This window comes from Pipistrellus kuhlii, unplaced genomic scaffold (assembly GCF_014108245.1).
Source record: "Pipistrellus kuhlii isolate mPipKuh1 unplaced genomic scaffold, mPipKuh1.p scaffold_m20_p_53, whole genome shotgun sequence".
Lineage (NCBI taxonomy): Eukaryota > Metazoa > Chordata > Mammalia > Chiroptera > Vespertilionidae > Pipistrellus > Pipistrellus kuhlii.
In genome coordinates, this window is record NW_023425555.1 from 294,621 (window position 1) to 310,283 (window position 15,663).

Below are 15,663 nucleotides of genomic sequence, written 5' to 3' on the forward strand. Positions count from 1 at the left end.
TGTTCATTGTTCCTGCACCCACCTGAGTATGTGTCCATCATTTCACTTTTTATCCAATCCCAGGGGTTTCCCCAGCTTTGCTTTATCCTGCCTCCTTACTCCATCACCAATGGATTTCCTGTAACCCACCTATGTCCCTCCTCGGATGGCATTGTATAAATACAGGTGTAACCCGCCATTCTCCGGAGCATTATCTCAGCTCGTTGAGGTTCTGCTTCCTGACAGTTTGGCTCAAATAAACTCACAAAAATTCTTCAGGTTTCAATGGTTTTTTTACGTTAACAATACCAACCTCTGCCAGCTCTCCGGGGGTTCAGCCGCCATCAGACCCAACCACCACCCAACTGGCCTCCTCCTACCTTTTCTACTCCTCCCGACCCACCTTTTCAAGTCCATATTCTACCAGTTGATGCTTATTCTCCGGCCACCTCCTCCTCCAGGATGTCTTCCCAGCACGGCCCAGACCAGGCCTTTGTCACTACCACCTCCTTCAGCTCAAGGGTGACCTCAGGCCAGTCCTTGGCTTTTCCACAAGGACATCCATTTTCACCAAGAATACCAATCTTGATCGACTGGTCGTGACTGCCTGAAGCACCGAGACACATCCACCGTCAATGAGTGATGCAGACGGGGCAATGTGACGGGCCTTCGGGAACCCTCTAAGCAACCGGAGGGCGTAGGCTGTGGCCTCGTCCTCCCAGGGCCACCACCATGGACGGAGCCCCTCCCCGGCTCCAGTGCCCGCTGACACCCGGCCAGAACCCGGATGGATGGGCCACACTCCAGACGGAAGTTCGTAGCCTGCCCGGATCTGAGGCATCGGCCCAGGTCCTGTCACTCGGAGCCTCTCAGAGCCTCGCTTGCTCCCTCTATACAATGAGGGTGCTGGTCTCGGGCTCCCCAAGGTCACTTACATTGTGCGGGCTCCCAAGGGCAGGCTGAGACAAAAGGGCATTTAATCAGCCGTGAATGGAGTCAGAGACAAAGGTAGGAGAGGGGAAAAGGCAGCCGCTAATTAGCACTATTGTTCTCGCAAGGCCTTTGCTGGGGAGTTCAGTTAGGCTGCTTCCACCATAGCTCAGCAGCCCACAGAGGGAGGCAGGGGAGAGGCGGGGTCCCTCTCCCCACATGCTGGAGGCAGACCCAGCAGTTCAGAGCCCTAAGGACGGGGCCCCCCCCCCCACACCTGTCCCACGGCCCCTGGGGAAACAGGCCTAGAAATGACAAGTCCAAGGTCACCAGGCAGGGCAGGGCAGCCCTGGAGTGCGAACCCCAGCCTCCCTCGCACCAGCCCCCTTTTCCAACAGCTGAAGTCTGCCTCGGCTCTCTTCCGATGGTAGGGTCCCAGTTAAACACCTTGAAGGACAAAGGCCTGGATTTATCTGGTGACAGGGACACGTGCCCACACAGAGACCGCAACCCTACGACGGACTGGTATTTACAAGTTCAAGTGCCCAGTTCAAGGGCTGTCACTGCCCCTCCCTCCGGGAGCCCCCAGAGCGCAGCCCTGTCACAGCCCACCGGGAGCGGAGAGCCCGTGTGTGGACGGGGAAACTGAGTCCCGGAGGGCACGAGGGCGGGGTCACTCAGTGAGTGACGGACAAAGAGGCACACACTTGGGGACGGAACTCTCCTCCCTATGGGCCTAGCCCAGCCACCAGCTCCTGGCTGCTCACAGCGCCTTGCAGCCCACAGCGCCCCCCTCTGGCAGGATCCCTACCAGGCCAGCCGGCCTCTGTGCAGCCTTAATGACCAGGAAATCAGTCCTGCCTGGCCCACTGGTCCGCCCTGCCCCGGGCCCGGAGCCTCTCTCCTCAGCACCTCTCCCAGACCCCCCGACTCCGCTCCGCCCGGCCCTGGGGACAGCTCTTCCCACAAAACTCCCCGAAGCCCGTGGCAAAGCGCCCTGCACCCCCATTTCAGGAGAAAAACGGGGTCCGGTGGGGTGAGGGGACTTGCCCAGGCACCGACGCAGCAGGGGAGTCGCCATGCCCGAACGGAGGGGACCGGGAGGCCGGCCCGAGGCGGGCGAGGGTCAGGGTCAGGGTCAGGGTCAGGGTCAGGGCTCACCGCGGGACTTCATGCCGATGAAGCGGTTCTCCACGATGTCGATGCGGCCCACGCCGTGCTTGCCCCTGTGGGTGGGGAGAGCGGGTCACCGGAGCCGGCGCTGCCACGGCCGGGCCCCTCGGCCACCCCTCGGCCACAGTGTGGGCACACCCGGGCTGTGCCCGCCCCCGGGCCTCCGGCAGGATGTCAGGCACCACCTCAGACGTGGCAGACTGGACAGGTGGGGAAACTGAGGCCCAGACACGGACGAGATCGCTTGTACCAGGGCGAATGTAAGGCATCGCTGCCGGGACCGCCCTCATTGGGCCTGTTCACCGTCCCCTCGCTCCTGGTCCCGGGGTGCAGGCGACCCCCCGGGTGTTACCTTCCAAGCCTCCAACCAGGGACAGTGGGGGCTGTGGCAAGGCTGCCTGTGGCCCCCAGCATGACCATGGCATGACCATGACATGACCATGGCATGACCATAGCATGACCATCGGCCACCCCTGGCTGCGCTGGGCCAGCCACAGACGGTGTTTCCCAGGCGGGGCGGGGCGGGGCGGGCACTCACGCGATCTCGTTCAGGTACACGAAGAGGTCCAAGGCCGTGCGGTGGGTGGTGCCATCCTTGACGTTGGTCACCTTCACGGGGACCCCTGGGCGGGAGGGGAAGGCGGTGGGCCTGGGCCGGAGCTCGGAGCCGGCCGCCACCCCGCCCTCCCCCTCCGCCCGCAACGCCCTAAATGGATGTGACAGATATGGAGTCCGAATGACTCCATGAGAGGCCCGCGCAGGGTGAGGCCCGCGGGAGGGGGGTGCGAGGGAGCCCCCGGAATGAAAGGGGAAACGCAATAAAAACGCTCGCCCCCACCCTCCCCATTCTCCGCGCCCCCTTTGCATTTAGGGGCTGTGAAATTGGAACCAGGCCCCGAACTAATTGAATTTCACGCTCCACCATTGTCTTACACCAGGAGCACCTTCTGTCCCACCAGCTACCGGGGGCCGCCCGGCCGAGGTGCTCACACACACACACACCCCCTCCCTGCATGCCTGTCAGCCGGCCCCCCAGCCCCCCGGGCCCCCAGCCCCGGCTCTACACCCCGGTCCCCCCATGCAGCCATCTGACGGACGGGGTGAGGCGGTGCCCGCTCCGCAGGCACCCTGGATCCTGACACGCGGGGTCTGGGGTGGCAGGAGGGCAGGAGGGAGGCGGCCGCTCGGGAGGGACCCGCCGAGTCCCGGGGGGTGGCGGGGGGGCCGGTGGGTGGGTTCGGGGCTGACTCTGAATAGCAAGAGGCACTTTCGGAGCGGTGTGAAATGAGCAATAAATGTATTAGGGGGACTAACAAGAGAGCCGTAACAGTGACAAAGGGAGGCTGTTCAAAGTTGGCGGCTAATCCCCCACCCATCTGCCCAGCTCATTACCATGGGCCGGCGAGCGGGTGCCAATCAGCGCTCAATAGAGTCTTTATTAGCCGGGCGCCGCTCCGAGGGGCTGCGCTCACCGCGCTGTCAGCCGCCCCATTCTTCACCCCCATTTCCAGGGGTTTTATAACTTGGTTGTAAATTGCTATTAAATGTAAGTCTGCCCAATAATGAACCTTAAGCCCCTCTGGCCACCCCCCGCCTCTCCCCGGCCCCTTTCTCTGCCTCCTCCGCCCTATTATCCCTCCCTGGCCGGCCGCGGACGGGCCCGGCCCCGAAAGGGGCTGACATTGTTGGTGCTGCCGCCGGAGAAAGCCTCTTAGCCTTTAAAATAGTTAATAATTAGATTAAAACTTCAAATAAATTAACTAGCGGGTGAATGGGGCCGGGCCGGGGAGGGCTCCCCCCGTCTGCTTTGTCCCAGACGGTCCCCGGATCATGAAAATGGATCACGTTTCCTGTCCGGCTCTCTCGCCCGCCCCCGTGGCTCTCCTGAGCTCTTGGGGGGCCTTGGGGGAGGCGGGAGTGGGGGGGGGGGCGCTACCTGGGTCTGGCCCAGCATCTTCTCAGAGACGATGCCCCACAGGCCGGGCCTGACAGAGGGCACACGAGAGGGACTGAGCGCCCCAGGTGCAGTGAGGGGCCTCAGACCGAGAACACTTAGGCGCCCAAGTCCCCTCTTTGAACAAACAGGAAGAACATGCCCGCTGTCTCGGCGAGGCTTCTGGGAAAGGCCAGGGAGAGGCAATCATTAAAGTTCTCAGAGCCTCTGTGCCTCATGCCCCCTCTCGGTTCCTCCGACTCCTGCCCAGTGTACCACCTCCTCCAGGAAGCCCCCCTGATTTCCCCAGCCTCCAGGAAAGGCCCTCACTCCCCCCCCACCCCCCCAAGCCTTTAGCCTGAGCCTGGTCCTGCCTGCCTTCCCCTCCATCCCCCAGAGCAAGGGGTGGCCCTGGGGCCAGGGCGGGACGCCCAGGCCAGGCCAGCAAACCCTTCTTGGTGATAGCAGCGAGGATGGAGATCAGGACTCCAGCCAAGAGGGGGGTCTGAGCCCCGGGTTGGGGCGCGGGGCGAAGCCTCATGCAGCTGACTGAGGGCTCCGGCTATGGGGCCAGCCGTCTAAGTTGAGTGAGTTCCCCAAAGGGGCTGCTCGGGCTGGGACGCTCTCACCCTGAATCGGCGCCGTGAGCTGGTGGACAGCAGCCGCGGTGCCTTCCTCCCACGCCCGGAGGCTCGGGGGTCGCACCCCCGGCTGAAGGGGGAGCTGGGAGCCACCGAAGCCCTCGCCTGGACTCTGACCTCCGGGAACGTGGGGGGTGCCGAGGGCCCGTGCCCGGCCTTTCAGGGTGCAAAAGGGAGCCAGGGCCCCAGCCCACCCCCAAGTCCTGAAGGGTGGCCACCAGCCTTTCATTTTAAAATGTATCTTATTGATCTCAGCGAGGAAGGGAGTGGGGGAGAGAGGAACATCAGTGAGGAGAGAGAGTCATCGGCTGGCTGCCTCCTGCACACCTCACAGCGGGGACTGAGCCCCGAACCCGGGCATGCACCGTCGGGGAATCGAACCGTGACCTCCTGGTTCACAGGCTGACGCTCAGCCCCTGTGCCACGCGGGCCGGGCCGGCACCTACCTTTCTTGAACTCGATCTCCAGGACATCAGGGGCGTTGGGCCCCTTGGCCGGGTCCTGGGTCTTTGTGTACAGGCCTGGGGGGGCTTGGTTCTGACAAAGGACAGACGGGGTTAGTGACAGGGTGCCCAGAGCCCGACTCCCCGCACCCCAGCTCCTGCAGAGACCCCCACCCCTCTCCAGAAACGGGGGCCAGGACTCCCCGCACCCCACCTCCTGCAGACACCCCCACCCCTCTCCAGAAACGGGGGCCAGGACTCCCCGCACCCCAGCTCCTGCAGAGACCCCCACCCTCTCCAGAAACGGGGGGCCAGCAGGCCTCCCCGCCCCCAGCCCGCGCCAGCCCCGCTTGCCAGGGGCCTGGCAAACAAAGGGCTTGGGAAATCAGACAATTTTTCCCCTCAACTTGATCTCATCTTTTCCTGCACCGCCCCCACAGCTGGAGGTGGAATGCGGCAGCAGAGGAGCAAGTCAGGCAGGAAAAGGGCGCCTCCGGAGGCGCGCGGGGGCGTCCGGGAGCGGGGCGCAGGCTCCGGGCCCGGGATTGGGGTTCGTTCCGCGCTGACCGCAGAGCTAATGGGCGCCGACCCCAGCAGGTGCTGCGGTGAGTGCTGGCCCAGCCCCGGGGCCAGTGCTCCGGGGGAGAGAACAGAGAGCGACGCGAAAACCCGTTTGAAAACACATCAGCCTCAAGTATGTGTTTCCTGGGCGGAGGGCGGCTGGCTGCCTGGGAGGGCGGCTGGTTCCCTCCTGTCCCCGAGGCCTCGGCTCCCCACACCTGCCCCCTCTCACCGGGCTCTGGCTGGGACGAGGTGCCGGGGGACGTGGCTCGCGGGCCTGGCTGCTCACGGCCGGCTGTGGGCACCCCATGCCCGGCTGTTGCCCACCTGTGACACCCAGGGAGGTGCAGCCCCCCAACCTTGGCTTTTAAAACCCCGCAAACGTTCCTATTCCCCTTCCCAAGCACAGCTTCTCTCCGGTCCTCCCAGGGCCCCGGGAAGGAGGCCGAGCACCGTGACCCCATCTGCAGAGGAAGGCACAGAGGCTGAGGGGGAGGGGCCGGGCTGCAGCCAGGGCGGGGGACCCTCGGGGTCCTCAGCAAACATGTGCTGGGGTTCAGGGTGGTGGGTCCAGGCCTCAGGTTTGGGGTTTTGGGGAGCGGCTTCCCCCCGCTGGGCCTCGGCCTCCGCACAAGTAGGATGGGAGCAATGACCACCCCAGGGAGGCAGCCTTTCCCGGCCACAAAAACCACCCAGAAAAATGCCAGTGTGGTGCCAGCTGCCCCCGCTCTGCAGGTGGGAAGGACAGGGGGGCCCTCAGAGCGCCCGTGGGCACACTGGAGGGGGAACGACCACCCAGGCCCCACCCCCACCCCCTGAGAAGCCCCTCAGTCCTGGGCACTCCTCCGGAGCTCCCCCGGGGCCGGCTGGGACCCCTGGCACCGCCAAAGCGTCACGTGACGTGCGGCCAGCCGCATTCCGGACCGTGTCCGTGGGTGGGGAGGGAACAGGGACCCCAAACCCACCACAGCTACGAACTGGCATTGGGAGCGGGCCCTCGAGGCCCCCAGCCCGATGTCGCTGTGGACAGAGAGAAAGCCAAGGACAAAGAAGGGATTGTTCAGACCAGACTGCCGGGCCCCACTGGTGTGGGAGCGCCCGGGGAGTCTGGACTCCCTGTCCAGTGCTCCCTCCGCCACCCATGCCGTTCCCCGCCGTGACAGTGACCTGAGGGCTGAGCAGCAGCACGAGGGCCGTGGCCAGAGACCGCGGTGTGGTCAGCCACCGGGGCGGGCAGCTGGGGGGGCGCAGAGACATGCTCCCCGGCCCCCTGACCACCATCCTGGGCAAGTGAACCCGAACTTGGGATTCTGGGCGATCACACGACTCAGCGGCCTCTCCTCACTCACCCTGGGCTCCTCTCTGGCTCCCTCATCCCCTCGTCCAGGCTGAGCTCAAACAGGGTGCCAGCACGGAGCACCCAGAACCCTGCACCCAAGCCCTCCTCCCTCCCACCTCCACCCCACTGTGCCCGCCCTCTGCCTGTCACTCTCCGGCCACAGGATGGGGAGCAGAGGGTGGGAGACCCCAAGGACGCACCCCAGCACGCCACCGTGGAAGCAGGAGGCAGCCGCTGGCGACTCCCGACACCCAGACACCCCGACACCCCGACAGCGCCAATTAATGAACATAACTAACTAGAGGCCAAGTGACATTTGCTTTGCATCCCAAGGTGGCTCAGGCTCTGCCTCCTCAAAGCCCAGTTCAAATGACAAATAGTTTGTAGCTGAGTATCAATACCGGCTATTTATCCACCCCAGCGGGAGGGCTCACTTCCAATGTCATCTGGGGGGAGGGAGGCTGCTGGGGGAGGGGGGGAACAGTGAAGGAAAAAAGAGAGAGGGAGGGGGTGAGGGGTGGGGGCCGGGGGAGCCGGCGAAAGAAAGCATGCAGCAGGCCGGGGAGCAGAGATTGGAGCAAATGGCCCATGAACTGAACCATGATGTAGAGGCATGATCGATGCGGCCGAGGCGCATTCACCCGTCAGCGCGGCGGCCGGCGCTGAATGCGCGCTTTCTCCGGGGCCCGATGAAGTTAAAGCAAGTGAATTTCTATCTTTCTCCGCATTAGCTGCCTCATTGCTCTTCAATCAGCCCTCACGGAGGCCGAAAATGGCTCCGCCATCTGCCTGCGAACCCTCCCTCCGACAGGTCGCGGCTCTTTTCGGGGAGGGGAGGGGAGGGGGAGGGGGCCGTCCCCCTGAGTCTGCCTCCCCAGCGCCTCCCGAGGGGCCGGGGCAGCTCGGGGAGCGAGGTGTCTCCCAGGCCCCTCACCGCTGCCTCCTCGCTGCTGGGATCGGAGGATAACCGCCCCCCCACGCACATCAGGTCCAGAGACGCAGGGGGGCTTGGGGGGCCTGGAGCAGCCGCCAGCACGGCCTCACCCTGCAGGGGGCCGGCTGCTCCATGCGCCGCAGCGGGAATGGGGTCCCCGGGGGCCCACCAGGCCCGGCCTGTCCTGATGAAAGGGGACGGTGACCCCTTCCCCCAAAGGTTCTCAGTGGCCTGCAGGAAGGGGGGGGCGCGGACCCCCAGCTCCAGGACTGAGGCCATGCCCCGGCGCGCGGTGGCTCGGTGGGCGGCGCTGTGGCTTCCCACAGTGTGCGTGAGCAGCCAGAGGCTCAGAGGCTGCAGAGCAATGGAAGCAGGTGTGGGTTCAAACCCGGGCTCTGATCCCTGGGACCCACACACGAGCCTTCCCGCCGTGCCCCAGAGGGGAGTCCTCGGTAAGACCCTCTCGGACGCTGACTTCTCCGCCCGCCGTCCTCACCGGACAGGAGGGAGGCCTAGGAGGCGGGGGGCTGCTTCACACAGGGGCGTGCACCCCACCACTGCTGCTCCCCAATCCCCAGGGGAGCGCCTTCCCAGCATGCTCGGGGCCTGCAGGCGGGAGGCACCCTGCCTGGAGGCTGCTCTGCCCGCTCAGCCGCCCCCCCGGCCCCTCCGGGCGCGGAGTGACTGGCTAATGAGGGGCGGCCGGCCCCAGTGTCGTGGGGTCAGCAGAGCATGAACTGGAAACCCTGCGGCCAGCAGGCAGCAGCCTCACGGGGCCGTCAGCCTCCAGGGGACAGGGCGCAGCCTGTCGAGCGACAGAGAGGGGTGGGGGCGCTGTGGGCAGTGGGGGAACCAGGGGCCAGAGGGCCCGCTCCTGCGACGGGGTGATCCGGCACCTACTCGCTGGCGGGGCCTCGGTTCCCTCGTCCACGCGGCCAGGGTGCTCACAGCCGGGACCGGGGAAAGCGGGCGAGAGGAATGCTGGACCCAGGCCCGGCTCCTGAGCAACCGCTGGCACCTGCCGCCCTGGCGCCAACGCAGACGCAGAGGCCTGGGCAGCCATGCCGGAGTCCCCGGCCGGGATCCAGCTCTCCCACCTGCACCCAACCCCCGGGCCCCTCCCTTCCAGCTGGCCTTCCTGGATCCCCAGACCCAGCTGCCTGAGCAGCCCCATCCCCAAACCAGCCTCCGGTGTGGGCTCAGCCGAGACACGGTCCCTCGGGGACAAAGGGGTTTTTCTCTTCGCAGATAGATTTCACCCTGCCTCCCCCACTCCCACGGTGCACAGGGTCATACAAAGGGAACCGCCCGTCCCCGGGAGAGAAACCCTAAACTTCCAAGGGAAGGCCCACTGGGAAGGCCGGGGACAGGGACGGGGCGGCCTGCCTGCAGACGTGGGGCGCACCCCCAGACGTGTGGGTCCCGGGCTCTGATCCCCCCGCCTCGCACGGAGGCAGCGGTGGCCTGAGAGCCGCTGGCACCGGCTGGGCCCTCCCACAAGTGTCTCATCTGCCTAATTGTCTCTTTATGGCCGCACAATCGCACCCTCTCTCCGCGCGGCCCTGAAATATTCCCTCCCCTATTCACCCAGCGGCCATTAGAGAGAGCGCGGAGTGGGGGACCTCAGAATGCAGCGTGGCGGGGGCGGCCAGCGGCCGGGGGGCCCGGCGGGGAGGGCCGCGAACACGGGCCTCGGCCCCACGCCCGCCCCCGTGAAATCTCAATTAGGCACAAACACATCCCTCCGCCCGGCGCAGGGCAGGGGGCGGCTTACCTTGGGGTTCTCCAGGATCCCGGCCTCGTAGCTGCCGAGGGGAAGGGAAGACAGAGTTACCGGGGAGGGACCAAGGGACATGGCTACACCCTGACACCCCACCCCCACGACACCCCACCCAGGACAAAGTCAGGCCTGCCCTCCTCTCTGCTGGGGCAGCCTCGACCGGCCTCACCCGGCACAACCTGGGCCCAGCTGCCTGGCACATCCTGGCCCAGCAGCCGGCGGTGGGCACCGCAGGTGGCAGGACAAGGCCGGGTAAGTCTGTCTTCGGGGGCACAGGCCCAGGGCTCCCCGTCGGGGGCCCTCACACAGGCTGTTCCCTGTTTCCTGTGCTCTTCCCTGCTCTGCTGCTCCCGCCGAACCCCCGAGGATTCGCCTCCAAAGCACCCCTCAGAGGCCGGCGCCCGCATCGCCCGGGCACCCAGCAGGGCTCAGGGGGCGCTGGAACAAGGGGCCTGGCCTCCCCCACTCCGTGAGGGCGGGGCCTCTCGTGTCCGGCCGCCCGGCAGGCGCCCCCGCGCCGGCAGCCCCGCGGATGGGCGGGCGCACGCCGTACCTGATGTGCATGAGGTTCTCGTCCATGCTCCACGGGCTCTTGGGGGTGACCGGGATGGGGATGCCGTGTTGCTGTGGGTCGGAGACAGGACCGCGTGAGGGAGCTGGGAGCGGAGGGGAGGGGGGGGCCGGGCCAGCCGCCTCGGTGTTTTTCAAGGTCACTGTCAGCCCCAAACGCTGGCCCCTTAATGCAAGCAAGACCCAGAGCCTCACAGTCTCCCCCCCCCCCCCCCCACACCCCCAGCTGCACGTCCAGGATGCTGCGGAGCGGACGCTGAATTCACAGGTTCCTTCTGGAACATTCTGGACTTACACTCCCAGGGCCCCTGAAGCACCCCGAAATCCCGAAGAGGAACAGCCCCGGCAGCAACCCCCCCCCCCCCCCCCGTATGTCTGTGCTTCCTTCCCCAGTGGACAGTCCATGGCTAAGGGCCGGCCTGGGGGCTGCTGGCAGCGCTCTGAAGGGGCCCCTCCCTCGGCCTTTGGGGTGAAAGATGAGGCGGGTCCCCTGAGGGCCCCATGTTCCCCGGCGGACCCCGGGCACCAGGCTGGATCGGGCACCAGCGCCTCAGCGTGTCCTGCTCTCCCTCCCCGCTTCCTGCCACGGGAGGCAGCTCAGGCCCAGGCTGGCCGCCTAAGCCAGCAAGACGGGACCCTCTGTCCCCGAGCCCGTCAGCACCGAGCCCGGCGGGTTCCAGAAGCTCAGAGGCCCAGGACCACCGGGTCCCACCGGCATCACCCCCATCCTCCTGGTGCGGCTCAGCCCTCAATCCCAGGAGGGAGGGAAGGAGGGAATCTCAAAAGAAATGAGGCCAAAACTCGCGTCCACGCTAGAATGTTTTGTTCTTCCATTTAAACCACCTGGAATGGGAGAGGCCGCTCCATGCTGGGGGGCAGCCTGGTCCCCCCAAGTTGCCCAGAGTCAAATCAACACTGGTCCTGAGCTCTCCCCAGCAGAGGGCCCGGGCGCTGTGCAGCCGAACCCTGCCGGGCTGCGGGCCGGGAACCAGTGGCCGCTGGGCCTGTGTTGAGGGTGGACGCTCTCTCTCCCGCTGGGCCTGGGAGAGGGAGGGAGGGAGGAGAGAACAGGGTGGCAGCACCACAAACGCCCAAAATAGCGACAGTCCCTGACCAGAGACTCTGTGTTCCCTCCCCTCTCTGTCTGATGTCCCTCCACCCCCGCCCCCGGGCCCGGGCCCCTCAGTGCCCTCGAGGACAGGACACGAGCCATCGTCCACGTGTACACCGAGCGCCGCCCGGCTCCAAACTCGAAGGCTGGCTAAAATAGAAAGATGGCCGAGACCAACCAAAGGACCTGTATGCATGCAAATGAGCATCAGTGATGGACACAGACAACAGGGGGTGACGGTGAGGGCAGGGCTGGGGGGCGGGCACTGGGGAGATAGGACACATTTGTAATACCTTAATCAAAAAAAAAAAAAAAAAAAAAAAAGGAAGATGGTGAGCCTTGCTGGCGTAGCTCAGTGGTTGGGGTCACGGTTCTATTCCGGTCGAGGGCACATTGCCCGGGTTGTAGGCTCGATCCTGGGTGTGGGGCGTGCAGGAGGCAAAAGACCCTTGATTCTCTCTCATCATTTCTCTCTCTCTCGCCCCCTCTCCCTGCCTCTCTCTGAAATCAGTAGAAATATACACTGAAAAATGAAAAGGCAATGGCGACAGGGAGAAGGAGGAGGCCCTGCCGAGGGCGGTTCCCTGCCTGGCGAGGGCGGCCGCGGCCTCGGGCTCCGCGCTGGCGTCCTGGGAGCAGGGCTTCTCACCGCCCAGGGTCCCGCCCGGCTCTGGGCTTCGGGCAAAGCCTGGCTGCTGCTCAGTCCTTCTGGCCGGTTCCTGGGCGCAGGGACACTGCCCCCCACTAGGAGGTGGGACGGGCCTCTGAGGGAGGGAGGAGGGAGGGCTGGTGGGGGGACCCGGGCTTGACTTTCCCGGCAACCTTTCCATTGGGGATGGAGGCTGAGCACAGCGCCTCCCCCCCAGCCTGGACGGGGGGGGGGGGGACACGACCCCCCTGAACTTCACCTCTGCTGGGGGCCCAGGAGCCAGCGAGCGCGGCTTGGGGCCGAGCGTTTTATGCGGGGAGCCGCAGTTGGACCAGCCCGGCCCGGTCTCGAACCCGGACGGCGGGCGTGCGAACAGGGACGGGGCGGGCGGGGGCTCCAATCCATCACTCTCAGAGATGAAGCGCCCCCGGATCCCGTCCGATCGGGGAGACCCGAGGCCTCGCCAAGCCACTCCCTGAAGAGCCCCGCTGTTTGACGGTTTGTTTGGCAACATATGGGCCTGCTCTTGTAAACTCCCTCCTCATCACAAAACAGCAGATGGCGGGGCCTCTCCCCGAGCACGCGGCCGTGATGGGAAGCCGGCGGCGGGGCAGGCCGCGTCCCCCCGCGTCCCCGCCACGTGGCACCCGGCGGCCGGCGGGGGGCGCACAGCGCGGCCGGCCGGGCGGCTGCTATTTAAAACCCGGGCAATTTTCTGGTCTGACTGATGGAGGCTGTTTGTCAGGCGCTGCCACCGCGTCGCTAAAAAGAAAGGTCCCCTGGGGAGAGGCTAAGGATCTCGATGTAAAACTTCTAATATGTTTTATTGCAACTTGTACTTCAAAAGGGCTGGCCGGGCCCGGCCTCGGGGGCCGCGGCTCCTCGGTGGGCCTGCCTGCCCGCGGGAGGGCACGGGGGACCGTTAGCCGCCAGGTAACGAGGGGCAGAGAACAGCCTGGCTCCCACCCCCGGCTGTCTGTCCCCAGAGGGACACCCACAGCGGAGATGGCAGGACGGGAGGCAGCGGGAGAGGCCCGGCTCAGGCAGGGACCACACCCCGGGGGCTGGCTGGCCCAGGGCTCAGGTGCCCGGAAAATGGGGGACGGGTGGGAGGGGCAGCTGGACAGAGGTGCCATCCCCAGGCATGGGGTCGGCCCAGCCTCGGGCTGGTGGGCCGCGGCCCCCGGAGGGCGTGCGGGCGGCAGGCGAGGCCTTGAGGCAGGCTCCTACCTTGGCGTACTCCATCAGGTCACTGCGGCCCTGGAAGCGGTTGTAGAACTCGGGCATCCTCCAGGGGGCGATGACCTGGGGGCAGGGGCGAGGGGTCAGACCGGGAGCCCAGAGCACGGGCTGGCCTCGCTGCTGGGGGGCAGGAGACTCCGGTGGCCCCAGGGCCTCCTGCTGCCCCCGAGGACGCAGTCCCGGGCGCCCGTTAGGCAGGGAAGGACGGCCCCCACGTCGGGGTGGGATTCCAGAGGCCCAGGCTCCAGGGCAGGAGGGCCGTGTGTCCCCAGGCGGGTCCTGCCCCTGGGCCTCCGTCTCCCCAGCAGAGCCCTGAGGGTTTGAACTAGACAAGCCTTGAACTTGGGCAGCCCCTGGGGAGGGCGTGTCCACGGGCAGCAGTGTGAGGGGGGCACTCTCTGTGGGAGTAGGGGCGCCCCCACCCCCGGAGGCTCAGGTGCCCTGTCCCTGTCCCGGCGTCTCCCAGAGCCAGGCCCCGCCCCTGAGAGCAACTCTTACCTTGATCTGGGGGGCCAGCGAGTAGCAGGTGAGCTCAAACCGGACCTGGTCGTTGCCCTGGAACACAGAACAGGGGTGTGAGGGACCACAGCTGGGTGTGTGTGTGTGTGTGTGTGTGTGTGTGTGTGTGAGGGACCACAGCTGGGGGTGTGTGTGTGTGTGTGTGTGTGTGTGAGGGACCACAGCTGGGTGTGTGTGTGTGTGTGTGTGTAACCACAGCTGGGTGTGTGTGTGTGTGTGTGTGTGTGTGTAACCACAGCTGGGGACTGTGTGTGTGTGTGTCAGGAACCACAGCTGGGTGTGTGTGTGTGTGTGTGTGTGTGTAACCACAGCTGTGTGTGGGGATGTGATGTGTGTGTGTGTGTGTGTGTGTGTGTGTGTGTAACCACAGCTGGGTGTGGGGACTGTGTGTGTGTGTGTCAGGAACCACAGCTGGGTGTGTGTGTGTGTGTGTGTGTGTGTGTGTAACCACAGCTGGGTGTGGGGACGGCGTGTGGTGTGTGTGTGTGTAACCACAGCTGGGTGTGTGTGTGTGTGTGTGTGTGTGTAACCACAGCTGGGTGTGGGGACTGTGTGTGTGTGTGTCAGGAACCACAGCTGTGTGTGTGTGTGTGTGTGTGTGTGTATAACCACAGCTGTGTGTGGGGACGTGATGTGTGTGTGTGTGTGTGTGTGTGTGTGTAACCACAGCTGGGTGTGGGGACTGTGTGTGTGTGTCAGGAACCACAGCTGGGTGTGTGTGTGTGTGTGTGTGTGTAACCACAGCTGGGTGTGGGGACGGTGTGTGGCGTGTGTGCGTGTGCGTGTGCATGTATGTGTGTGGCGTGTGTGCGTGTGCGTGTGCATGTGTGTGTGTGTGTGTGTGTGTGTAACCACAGCTGGGTGTGGGGACGGCGTGTGGTGTGTGTGTGTGTGTGTAACCACAGCTGTGTGTGGGGATGGTGTGTGTGTGTGTGTGTGTGTGTGTGTGTGTGAGAGAGAGCAATGCGGGCTGCTCAGTGCCGGCGGCTGGCCGCTCTCAGAGCTTTCTGGAGCGGGCCCGAGGGCGGCTGTGAGGATGGAAGAGGCTTTCCTGGAGAAGGAACGCAGCTCCCGCCCCTCAGCGGCCAGGTCTCGAGCGCAGAGCCGAGCCGGCGTGCAGGGCGGGTGCCCTGTGCCCGGCGTGTGTGGTGAGGGCCATGACTTCCTGTGTCAGCGTGGGCCCGGGGTGGGGTGAGGGGATGCAGAAACACAGCAGACTCAGTGAGATGCCGCACATGTATGTGTGGGCAGAGGTGGAGGGCACGCATGTCCAGGTGCCTGGCAGGGACGCACACTTCTGGGGGCACACGTGTGTGCAGGGCTGGGGGGCCTTCTCCAGCCAGAGAGAGGCCCCCGCCTGTGTGGCCCTGCCCGGCTGCTCCATGCTGTGACCTGCCCTCCCTTCCTCCCTCACACCATCGGGACCCGCCTCCTCTGAGCCTCAGCTTCCTGGGAGAACTGCAGGGGCGGGGGGCCAGGCGGGAGCTACCATAACGGGCGGCCTGTCTGTACGGGAGAGCTCTGGTGTCGCACATCCCGGGACCCGTGCCCAGGGCATCACATTTCCCCGGGACAATGGTGGCTGCTGCCTCCTCCCCAGGCCCCGGCCGGTGTCTGCCCGCCGGGGACGCCCATCTGTTCCAGAGCCAGACCCGCTAGCAGCCAACAGGTGGCCTCGGTTCAAATCTGCCCCAGACCAGGCCGAGGCCCACTGGGTCCTCCCACCCCCTCCCCCAGGACCCGCACCCAGGCTAGCCCCTGGCGGCACCCCGGGGGCCGGGCAGAGCCGTCACACACACACGGTGTGCATCCGTGTGCGGATACACATGCAGGCGTGTTGATGTGTGGGTGCGGCACCC

At 65.5% G+C, this 15,663-nt stretch overlaps 1 protein-coding gene across 1 annotated transcript in view; it reads right to left on the reverse strand.

The window, feature by feature from the left end:
* The window catches only part of ASS1 (argininosuccinate synthase 1), a 35,528-nt gene that overhangs the window by 14,786 nt on the left and 5,079 nt on the right, over positions 1 to 15,663 (reverse strand). Inside the window, exons 5-11 of the mRNA XM_036416088.2 lie at positions 13,784 to 13,840; positions 13,274 to 13,348; positions 10,267 to 10,337; positions 9,708 to 9,738; positions 5,103 to 5,193; positions 2,621 to 2,705; positions 2,071 to 2,135 (exon numbers count right to left, since the gene is read on the reverse strand). Of these exons, the coding sequence (XP_036271981.1) occupies positions 2,071 to 2,135; positions 2,621 to 2,705; positions 5,103 to 5,193; positions 9,708 to 9,738; positions 10,267 to 10,337; positions 13,274 to 13,348; positions 13,784 to 13,840 (475 nt within the window). The remainder of the gene's footprint in view (positions 1 to 2,070; positions 2,136 to 2,620; positions 2,706 to 5,102; positions 5,194 to 9,707; positions 9,739 to 10,266; positions 10,338 to 13,273; positions 13,349 to 13,783; positions 13,841 to 15,663) is intronic.